Below are 11,374 nucleotides of genomic sequence, written 5' to 3'. Positions count from 1 at the left end.
GGTAATAGTTACCTCATCACACGTTGTTGGGTCCTGAATCCAATGTCATATATTTTAGGATTTTTTTCATGATAATACACCACCACACTTTCAGTGCCAAATTCTGTATTAGTCACAGTAGGCTAGGCTATGCTGCAGTAACAAACTACTCTCAAATCTGGTGACTTGCAACAATAAAGGTTTGTTTTTCATTCTCAGTACAGTAGTCCACCATAGGTCAGCAACATATCTGCTCCAAGTAGTTTTCAGCCTGACACAGAGGCTCTATCTACAACATTGCTGATCTTGTAGGAGAGAGAAAAGACAGAACATGGCACTTGTTGACTCTTAAAGCTTCTGCCTGTGCATGACACAGACTACTTTTCACATCTCATTTGCAAATAAAGCAAGTCATCTTATCAAGCCTGACATTAATGAGGCAAGTAAGTGATATCCCCTTCCAGGGAGAGGCAGCAGGTATTTGTACACAATATAATCTACCACACATACCAATCCTACTTCTAAAGCTAAAGTTTGTTTTTACAATATGTATATTCTACTATGGCTTCTTTTTCCAGACTGTCACTTCTAATCTTCCAATCTGCTTAAAATATTGCTCACAGACTCCCCTAACTTTAACGTGCAAAATTTAAACTTTTACAACTGGACATTTTGGTTAATCTTTAATGCAACTTAGGGAATTCCCTGGTGGTCCAGTGGTTAGGACACCATGCTTCCACTGCCAGAGGGCTGGGTTCAATCACTGGTCAGGGAACTAAGATCCCCCAAGCCACATGGCCAAAAAAAAATTATTTTAACGAAATTTATATTCTCTAACCCTGCTTTGTTAACAATTCCAAAGGCATCACTTGACTACCTATATTATTGTTACTTCTAGAAACTAGGTCAATAACAAAAGAGTAAGCCACTGGATTTTACTTTATTAACAGTGGCATTCTTGTATGCCTGCTTATTTTATTACCAAGTGTTATCATTAAAAATAAAATATTGCAAGGAGAGGTCTTCTGCTTCTAATTTCTTTAATGAAAGCCTACCTACACTTACTGCTATCAGGCTTCTGTGTTCACTTCTAAGTATCTTTTATGATTTTTGTGCTGATATTTTCTTTTAACATAACCATACTCCTTACCATAGTTTATAAGGTTAATGTCAGAGAGACCTTTATAACCTCTCTGATCTCATTTTGTTACGGGTCAGCCACACTGGCCTCCCTTGAGCATTTTATTTATTATTTTTTAAAATCTCAAAACCATTTTTCTTGACAGTTGGAATATTCCTCCCTCAGATCTTCAGCAGTTTACCTCCTTCTTTTCATTTAGGTTTCAGCTCAAATATTACCTTCTCAGAGGAAACTTCCATGTCTACTCTCACTAAAGTAAACTTCTTTCCTCCACTCCCCCATGTCCTTCTCTCTCATTATTGTATTTTATTGGTTTGTTACTCTCTAAAATTATCTGAATTGTTTGTTTATGGTTTGTCTTCCTAACCAGCATGTAAACTCCATTCGGGAGGAACAATTTTTTCGTTCACTGCTATCTCCCTAGTTAGAACAGTGCCAGATGCAGAGTAGGTGCTTAATAAAGATTTACTGAATGAATGAAAAAGACACTAGTCTTCATAAGCTTCATGACATGTCATCTTAATAATCACCACTTATTATTTTTTTCCTACCTCGCTGGCCGTATCTCCCTCTCCTAAGCATTGCATATTGGCATTCCCCAGCTCCACGTCCTTTGTCTCTCTTGTCACTCAACCTTCTCTCCCTAAACAATCTCATTCAGTCGCATGACTTCATTTCCTATTAACAAAATGAGTCCTAGGTAATTCCCTGGTGGTCCAGTGGTTAGGACTCCACACTCTCACTGCTGAGGGCCTGGGTTCAATCCCTGGTTGGGGAACTAAGATCTCACAAGACGCGTGGTGGGCTTAAATAAATAAATAAATAAATGGAGTCCTAAATGTATTCTTCTAGTTTATATGTCTCTTCTGCCCTACAGAAGTCCACTTGGGTTTTACATAAATACATATCCATCATTCTCTATTGTTTCTTATCTCAATAATAGGCATCAAAATCCACACAGCCAGAACTGAACCTCTGAAACTATCCTGGACTCCCCCATCTTCCCACTCCCCTATGTCTGACCAATCACCAAGTCTTGGTGCTACCTCCTAAATATCTCTGGAATCTTTTCGTCATCATCACATCCCCTATATTAGTCCAAGCTACCATTATCTCACAGGGATTATTGTAATGGCCCCTTAACCAGTCCCTCCCCTTTCATGTTCCTCGAATTCATTCTTCATAGACAAGGCAATCATTTAAAACCACAACATCTTGCTTTTGCTTAACTCCCTAATGCTCTCAGCATAAAACCCATGCTGTGTAAATGACCATTGGTCCAGCAGATCTGATTCCCACCTTACTTTCCAAGTTCCAACCATACGTATAGACCTCCTTCAGCTTCTCAAAAAGTCTCTTTAGTTTCAGACCGTCACTCCTATTACCTCTCTTCTGTATATCTACATCCTTCCTTTCACTCGGTTAACGTCTACTCCTTCAGGTCTAACATTACTTTTTCAGAGGTGACTTTTCCTATTCTTTCCAGGCCCAATTACTTGTGTGATCATTTGATTGATGCTTTAAGTTACGTATGGGGTTGGAGGGGGTTCAGAGTGTCCACTAAAGCCCGTCTCAGGGAAGACTTTCGGGTTAAAAAACAAACAGATAAATGACAATTGTACTGGGGTACAGGAAAAGATTATGTGTAGCGACACGACCAATAAAAACATATTTTTAGAATTCAATTTCAGGCCCGGGGAGAGAATAGTGGCAATGTCGCAAAGGTCTTTGCAGCGTTGAACACTTAAGCGAGGCTCAGGAACTGTTTACAGATCACAGTGACAGGACAACTGCCATCTTTAAGTCATTTACTAGTTTCTAATTTCTGCCCGTAAATGACAGTCAAGGACAGGAAGCAGCTGCAGTATTTTTAAACCGCAGTCGCTGACCTCGGCGGCTAGAGACTCGACCTGCCCTCCAGACGCCCGGCGCTCAGCAGCCAAAGGCGCCTCGCAGCTCCCTCAGCGGCGGTCACAGCGGGCGGCGCCCGACCAGCACTCGCGTCCCCAGCGTCTCGGCGCGCCTACCCGGCTCTCTGGAGGCTAGCAAAAGGACCCGGCTCGCAGAGCACGAGGCCCGTGCGTCCGCCTGTCCGCCCCCTCTTTAAACACGGGGCCTACCGAGCAAGTGCCTGTGTAGTCAATCGAAGGATTCTACTTTTGACGCAAAAAATTACCCATCAGAAGTACGAGTAGCATAGGAATGACAATGTTTCACTTTGCAGTTGAACGCTGTTGGTTTGGACAGGTTAGGCGGGCGCGAGAGCTGCTGGATCAAAGCAGGCACTGTTTAGGACAGCTTTATCCGGGCCCTCCTGTCGCAAGCCGTACTCCGAGGCAGGGGTCCTTCAGGTAGGAGGTGCTGGTTGACTTTGGACGTCCGCCCTTCCTCGGCGCGGAGGCTGTTCAGCCCAAGGCTGTGCAAGTTTGTCCTTCTCTCCGTCTGGACTCGCGCCTTCTGTCGCAGCCATGATCCGCCAGATCATCGGTCAGGCCAAGAAGCATCCTAGCGTAAGTTCTTAAACCCTTTCCCAGTGTTTTCGCTTGTGCATCTTGTGTCGGGTTGCGGCTGCCTCCCCTGAGCTTTCTCCTTCGCAGCCTTTTACCGTTTCTCGGGGCTGAACCCTGTCTCACTTTGTCCTATTCTGCTGGTTGCCCCAGGACCTTGAGCTCTGACCTTCCAGGCCTTGCATTGCGGGGTTTGGCCTGGCGCACGGAAGGTGAGGGACGCTCTCGAGGAAAATAAAATGTTGTAACAGTGGGGTGGGCGCGTTCTCTTGCAGGTTGGTCGGACCAAGAGAGATAGTTGTGCGCTGTGTGGGTTAAAGACCAGGAAAGGTCAGGCACCCTATTTGTTGTGCTGTTTAGAGTCTCGTATTCACTGCATTGCACCATGAGGCTTTGAGGCAAATATGAGGGTCTCTGATCTTGGAATGCTCAGTCTGGACGTCTTGATACTTGGGAGGATTTTTGTAGTGTGGAGTTTAATCGCAGTTGAGTTCTTTTGTATCTCACATTTTTCCCTGCATATAAACGTGCTGTGGCCCTAAAAATCAATTACGCAGTATTTAATTTTTATCTTAAACCCAGTTGCCTAACGACGCATTAAGCGTTGGTAGCAGTACGTTTTCAGAGATTATGCGTAAAACTGGTATTTATAATAGGTGTGTTTCTGTTTGCTCATTCAGACTCTTTATTTAACAGAATTTTTATTTTTCGTAACGTCTGTATCGAAGCAAGCTTAAGTAATTTGCCAAGAGCTTGTTTTGCAAGCCTTGAGTTGAAAGAAACTGGGAAATTTAATGGGATGTATAAATATTAAGTGAAGAAGGCGATATATTTTCTGGGAAAATTTAAAATTTGAATGTAACTTTTTTCACATTTAAACCAGAATTATCTTTACATCGTTTGGAAATTACATTTCTTTCTTTTGAATGTAGTTATAAGAAATCTTATCTCAATATGAGGTCTATCTTTTTTCAAGTTTTAAGACAAGATTAAAAAGAGGTTTGAAGAGAAGGTAAAACTATAGAGATAAAATGCAGATTAGTGGTTGCCTGAGGCTGGGTGGGGGGATGGGGAGTGACTGCAGTGGCCCTGAGAGATTCTTGGGGTGATGAAAATGTTCTAAAATTATATCGTGGGATGGTTGTACAACTTTATAAATTTACTACAAATCATTGGTGGTTTCATACTTGAAATTAATGAATTTTATGGCATGTAAATTAAACCTCCATAAAGCTGTTAAAGTTTTTAAAAAGCTGGCTTGAGACTTGGAAATCAATGTGTAGAAACTACTGTAGTCTTTCTGTTTATTTTTATCAGTATGTAGGTATTTGAAGATGATTCTTGATTCTATTTTGTTTTTGGTTCCAGTTGATCCCCCTCTTCATATTTATTGGAGCGGGAGGTACTGGAGCAGCACTGTATGTTTTGCGCCTGGCGTTGTTCAATCCAGATGTCAGGTAAGTGCTTGAAAATGTTTAGAACTTCGATGGTTTATCAAACTGATTCAGGAGCCGCAGCCTTTCTAGGGAGGCAGCATCCAGTAGTAGAAAGAACCTGAAATTTGTTGTCATACAGTAAGTTCAGATCCTGGTTCTACTGTCGTCATTTACTTTTTCTGGTTCATGAAATTATCTAAATTTCTCTGAGTCTCATTTTCTCATTGGTTGAGTAGAACTGCTTATACCTATTTTGTAACGTGAGGATCAAGATAATAATAACTTTTTATAGAACAGTCAGGGTTGCTGATATGTTTAAGTGTTTTTTGCCTGTGTTCCACAATAGGGAATGCTTCTTTCTGAAGTTGTAAAAGAACAGGCATGGAAAAAGTTGTTTCATTATTTTTCTATGCAGTTTTCTATATATCACTTCATTGATGAAATAGAAAACACTAGTAAAAGCCAAGTGTAAAGTTTTTTTGTGACAGGGATAGGGACAAGGACAACTGCCCCAAGAGGCTCTGTGTTATACCTTTTTCTGATTGATTACATGAGATTGCTTATTATGAATCCTATCTCTCAACTCCATAATGAAAATAACACCGTCCTTCACCTGATAGGAAGTGGGATTAATATATTTGAAATGTTAGCTTCTTGAGTACAAGACTGTTTTAAATAGTGTTTTATTACTCTAACAGTTATAATGTTTTATTTCTTTTAGTTGGGACAAAAAGAATAACCCAGAACCCTGGAACAAACTGGGTCCCAATGATCAGTACAAGGTAAGCTACAAAATTGCTTCAAAATTGCTGGAAATTGTATTTTAATAAACTTTGTCATGGGGTAGGTTCTTTTTGAGATTGGATCTGCAAGTAAGATTCTGTTACAATGAACTTAGAAGAATTGCTAGATTGTTCTGTGAAATTAGAATGGCATATTTTTCTAATATTTTTTCTAAGGATTTTATTCACAGGCTTTAGACTCTGTATGTGAAATGAAGATAATGTCTTAATTGTACTGATTCGACTAAGAAAAAAAAGAGTATAGTTCTTGTTTAATATTTTCTTTGTTCTTGGGTAGTGTAGTGCAGTGGTTCTCAAACCTCAGTATACATAGGCATCTTCTTCAGCTCCATCCCCAGAGATTCTGATTCAGTTGATCTGTTGCAGAGGCTGAGAATTTGCATTTCTAATAAGGTTTCAGATGATGTTGATGCTGTTGGTCCATGGACCACACTTTGAGTAGCACTAATCTAGTGGCTGGTTTGGTTGGCTGTTCTTTCTTCTTGGTATGGTTGACATATTTCAGCTGAGAATTAGTAGGAAGAAATGAAAATCAGTTGAAACTTATATTTTACCATAAACCTTCTAGATAAACTTTTTAACATCTTTCTGGAAAACTGGTTTGTGAAACTACTCTTCCAAAGAATGACTTCATGGACTGAGGCCATTTACTTTTTTTAATTTGTTTTATTGATACATGATTGACCTGCAACGTTGTATAAGCTCGAGGTGTACAACTCGTTGTTTGATGCATTACACTATGATTACTATAGTAGTGTTAGCTAACACCTTTATCATGTTACATAATTCACTTTTTTGTGTTGAGAACAATTAAGAGATAGTTCCTTAGCAACTTTGAAGTTTATAATAAAGTATTGTTGACTCTAATCACTATATTGTGTATTAAATCTCCAGAACTTGTTGATCTAGTAGTGGTAAGTTTGTACCTTTAACATCTCCCTAATTTCCCCACCGCGCCCCCATCCCCTGGTAGCTACCATTCTACTTTCTGTTTTTACAAGTTCAGGTTTTTTAGATTCCATATAAGCGATATCATACAGTATTTGTCTTTCTCTGTCTTACTTATCTCACTTAGCATAATGCCCTTAAGGTCCATCCGTGTAGTTGAAAATCTGAGACCATTGATTCCCCAAACACAGCTTTACTTACCTGTAGAATTTTTGCATACAAAGAAAAAATCCTTGCAATGTCAAAAAGGGTGGGGGACAGCTTTATTAGAGTGTGATTCTCATACCATACAATTTACCCATTTACAGTATATAACTTGCCATGAATTTTCCATTATACCAGGCTGCTTCATCAAAAAATAGCAGTTTCTTTGAGCACTCTCAAGAAGAGGTGTCTTGACTGAGGAGTGTTCAGGACCCCTTAGCAGATATACCTCCTTGATGGAGATGGATGCTGTCATTACTGATGACAACAACTTTTAAGACAACTGTCACCTTTTACAGATTCCAAGCTTTCCACTCAACCTTTTGATTATAATTTGGCTTCCAAGTCTCTAAACTGATCTTGCTACAAGAAACAAACAAAAATGCACTGGTGAAGCTGAAGTGAACCATCTAATCTGTGTCATATTTTGACTCAAAAAATGATACACAGGCATCTTGTTTTTTCTCTCCTATAAATTTTAGTCCATTCTGGAGAAAATGATTCCACATCCAATAAACTTTAAAAAAGAAAAGAAAACAGAAAAAACAGGCCTTTAGTCCTTCCACCAAAGAGCATATTGGAGTCTCTGCGTATGTAGTTTAGAAAGCTCCTCAGGTGATTATGATAATGAAGCTAATTTTTATCATGTTCTGGAACATGAAAATACCTGCCAGTATGAGGCCATGTGAGCTGGAAATGGAACGTTGCAGCAACAAAAAACTAATGTGTGCAGCATAGATTGGGCTGTGAATAGCTAAGATACTGGTATTAGAGCCTGGAAAAATGAATCATGTAATGGCAAAATATTTGATAAGGTGTCACCTGCTATTACTTGGAAAGAAGACCATGTGCCTAAAGAGTTTGTTATAGAAAAGATTTTTGGAAAACAGGATGTTTGTGAACTGTTGCTGGCTCTACTTGCCAAGAGATGAGTTTAGAAGAATTGGGACATTTGCAAGCAGAAATAAAAGGAAACCAAGTCCAGAAGCTTGTGAGCCTGGAGTGGATGATGCCTACTACTGCTTCTAGACTAGAAGACTAGTAGAGTAGGTTATTCTTTCTCTATCATTCACTTCCCCTCACCTAAGATAATTGTTTTTCTGACCCATTAACATCAGATTTGGCCACGTGACTTGCTCTGGCAAATCAAGTGAGGGGAAGTGCTATCTGCCACTTCTGAGCCAGTGTGTAGTTCCCCCATTGTTCTTTTCCATCTGTCATGAGACCAAATTGACAGTTAAGGGCTACTCATTCAGCCCAGGATTAGAATGAAAAGAACACAGGGCAGTCAGCTTATAAATGGCATATAATGTGAATGAAAAATAGACCTTTCTTATAAGCCGCTAAGATTTGGTGGTTATTTTTTGCTACTTCACAATCTAGCAGAAGCTAACTAATACAAACAAGAGAGGTGACTAAAATAGGATTTAAGCATTAAAGACCTAGCAACACTTATCATCTGAATAAAATGCCCCAAAGCCAAGATCAGAATATGTTGTGCCTTCCCAGCTATTGTTACAAAAAACTTAAAGGTATCCACCATTAAATTGAGAAAAGGAATGTGGACATGGAAGCTGAAAAATAAATCAGATTTGAAAATTACTTCAACGGAGTATTTTGATACTGGCACATGGAACCGAATAAAAGCAAATACATCAGAAACCTGCTTAGTGTTGAGAAAATTAGCAAAGGTTCTGTGACCTTTCGACTCTGCTTGGATGTAGGGGCTTGATCCTGCTTCTGGCAAGTCATATAACTTGATCTTCATTGTCTTCTTTTATAAAGTAAGAATGAGTAAGGTTGTGATAATTAAGATAAACATAAAGCATTCTGCCTACAGTGCCTGGGATCTATTAGAAGAGCCCAACAAATATTTATTTCTTAAAATATAACCTGCAGTTCCTTTTATAAATATTCCCTTTAATATTTTGTTAATATGTTAGAGATGATACAGTTAGTTTCTTTTTAAGTCTCATTGTCTAGTTCAGTTGCTTCATAGGAGAACACTGTCAGAACAAAAAATACTGCTTTATGACTGATTCATACTTTTATGTTTATAAACTTTATAAAAGTCTGTGTACGTATCTCAAGGATAAGCTTCACAACCTGGGAATTTTTCTTTTTTTTAAAGTCAAATAAGATTTTTAAAATTAGAGATAAAGAAGTTAGGGTGTGTTTGAAGAAATAATGGACACAGATTTATGAGCTTCTTCCTTAAAAACTGAAGAAAATGATGATAATTCTGCAGTTTTGGTTCTTTTGGAGTTAAATAATGTAGTCTCCAAGTAATTACAGCACATTTCAGTTTTCTTTGGCACAAGAATGAGTAAACTCAAGATTATAGCTTATGCATAAATCCTAGCTTATGTATAAATCCTAATGTTTCCTCAGTAGGAATTCTAGAGCAGTATCAAGTATAAATCATTTTTTTTAAAGTTGCTGAGAGTTAGAGGCAGTTTTTTTAAGTAATGATAGTAAGATATATTTCTAAAATTAATTTAAGTTGAATATAAGGAAATTTATGGAAATTACAAAGTTTGCAAAATACAGTATTATTTAAAAGCAGAAATACTGTACTGTTTAAAAGCTTTTGTACCAAAGGTGGTCAGGTGTGAATTTGATTTTGATGCATTCTGGGTTAGGAAATTAAGGAAATGTCTAAGTGAGAGAGAGAAAATGGACAGAAAAGCCATCAAAGCAGGCCAATTTGTATCTAAAAATTATGGATACAAACACACAACAAAGTATTACTTTATATTACTAGCCAATCTTTATTGCTATAAATCTTTCCCATCTAAATTATAGCCCTTTCCTAACCAAATAGGGATGATAACTGGTATTTCTCTATTCTGTTGGAGAGTGACCTGTGTACGTAGTGGAGATGGAAGTAAAAACATAAGAATTGGAAGTATATATCAGAAGAAATTCATAGTTATTCACCTTGAAATAGAAGAATTTTTTTATAGGTTCTACCAGATTATACTACCACTGCTTTTCTGAGGAAGATTGAATGTTTTTACCTTACCAAAACCATTATTAAAGAACTGGAATTTTAATGTCTTTGTTTGAATGACTTTTATATTGTTAAATATTCCTAATACAAAGTTAATGTCTGTAATTGTTACTATAGAAAGCTGAATAAAAATAATCTTAAACTTCTATACCATCTTTGTGTATTTGATTGATTATCTAAAATATCTTTTTTCTTTTCCAAGTTCTACTCAGTGAATGTAGATTACAGCAAACTGAAGAAAGAAGGTCCAGACTTCTAAATGAAATGTTTCACTATAAAGCTGCTTAGAATGAAGGTCTTCCAGAAGCCATCCGCACAATTTTCCACTTAACCAGGAAATATTTCCCCTCTAAATGCACAAAATCATGTTGGTGTATTGTGATGGGGTTTACACTGATTAATAAATAGTTTGAAACTTGATGTGTGTCACTATTTAATGCTGAAACTCTACTCTGAATTTTATAACTTAGGTTATAGGAAATAAACTATTAGAATTTAAGGAGTTTCTTGAATTTCTGTGTATTCGTGTAATTTGAAAATAAGACTTTAAGCTGCTCTAATAAAACACTTTTATTTTGTGTGTAGGCCATTGGTAACACTAGGGCATATTTAAGAACTAGAACTGGAAATCAAATGTAGATTGGCAAGATTACTCAAGCCTCTTTGGCATGGGCAAAATGAAAACCTCTAGATTTCTGTTACTGGCTGATGTCGAAGTATGTGAAGTTGTTAATGCTGGTTTTTACCATGGCATTCTCTTTGCTGAAGATTTTTAAGGTTGTTAGTCGCCGTGGTCTGGCTGGGGATTGTAGTTGGATCTGAGTCCATCACTACTAACCATGGAACTAGTGGCCAGGAAGAGCTCTTGAGAACTTCTGCTGAGCCTTGGCAGGTTTTTAAAGGCTAGAAAGTATGTTAGTAGCAATTTTGAGTGAGAGTTAACTTTTTAAGAATGGGCTGTGGAATTGGAATTTGGTAAGAGAAAATGTTTGGGTGTATATTGATGTTACCTGTTACATAGCTCTGACCTTTTAGCTGGATCTCAAATGATCAGATGAGCAGAACATTTCAATGGTTCAGTGGTGGCTAATCAAGAATTAACCATGTCATATATCAAGTTTCCACATAGGTATATGTAAATCATGACATCATAGAAACTTGAGGAATTTAGTGAGACAATTTTGGATTTTAATATGTAGGTATAATAAATCTTTGTGTTTACAAAGTAATAGCACATTTTACATGTCAGGAACTGAATTAAATGGTATATGGATTATATCAGATACTTAAATTTTTTTCAGAAACAGTAAGGAAACCAAGACTTGGGATTAAATTATTCAAGT

The 11,374-nt window shown here is 37.8% G+C and overlaps 1 protein-coding gene across 1 annotated transcript; it reads left to right on the top strand.

Moving 5' to 3' along the window:
• The first annotated feature begins 3,463 nt into the window (after positions 1–3,463).
• NDUFA4 (NDUFA4 mitochondrial complex associated) lies at positions 3,464–10,533 on the top strand. The gene is made up of 4 exons (XM_032643933.1): positions 3,464–3,630; positions 4,996–5,084; positions 5,785–5,845; positions 10,234–10,533. Exons 1-4 carry the CDS (start codon positions 3,589–3,591, stop codon positions 10,288–10,290), a joined length of 249 nt encoding a protein of 82 aa, XP_032499824.1. The 5' UTR covers positions 3,464–3,588; the 3' UTR covers positions 10,291–10,533.
• The last annotated feature ends 841 nt before the right edge of the window (positions 10,534–11,374 follow it).

Source organism: Phocoena sinus, chromosome 9 (genome assembly GCF_008692025.1).
Source record: "Phocoena sinus isolate mPhoSin1 chromosome 9, mPhoSin1.pri, whole genome shotgun sequence".
NCBI classification, from domain to species: Eukaryota; Metazoa; Chordata; class Mammalia; order Artiodactyla; family Phocoenidae; genus Phocoena; species Phocoena sinus.
This window is presented reverse-complemented; position numbering and strand designations above follow the sequence as displayed.

Bases quoted from the DNA above. Each gene is read 5' to 3' on its own strand.
- NDUFA4 (XM_032643933.1), top strand. From the start codon at position 3,589: ATGATCCGCCAGATCATCGGTCAGGCCAAGAAGCATCCTAGC. The intron at 3,631-4,995 runs GTAAGTTCTTAA...TTTTGGTTCCAG, and splicing joins AGGCCAAGAAGCATCCTAGC to TTGATCCCCCTCTTCATATT. The intron at 5,085-5,784 runs GTAAGTGCTTGA...TATTTCTTTTAG, and splicing joins TTGTTCAATCCAGATGTCAG to TTGGGACAAAAAGAATAACC.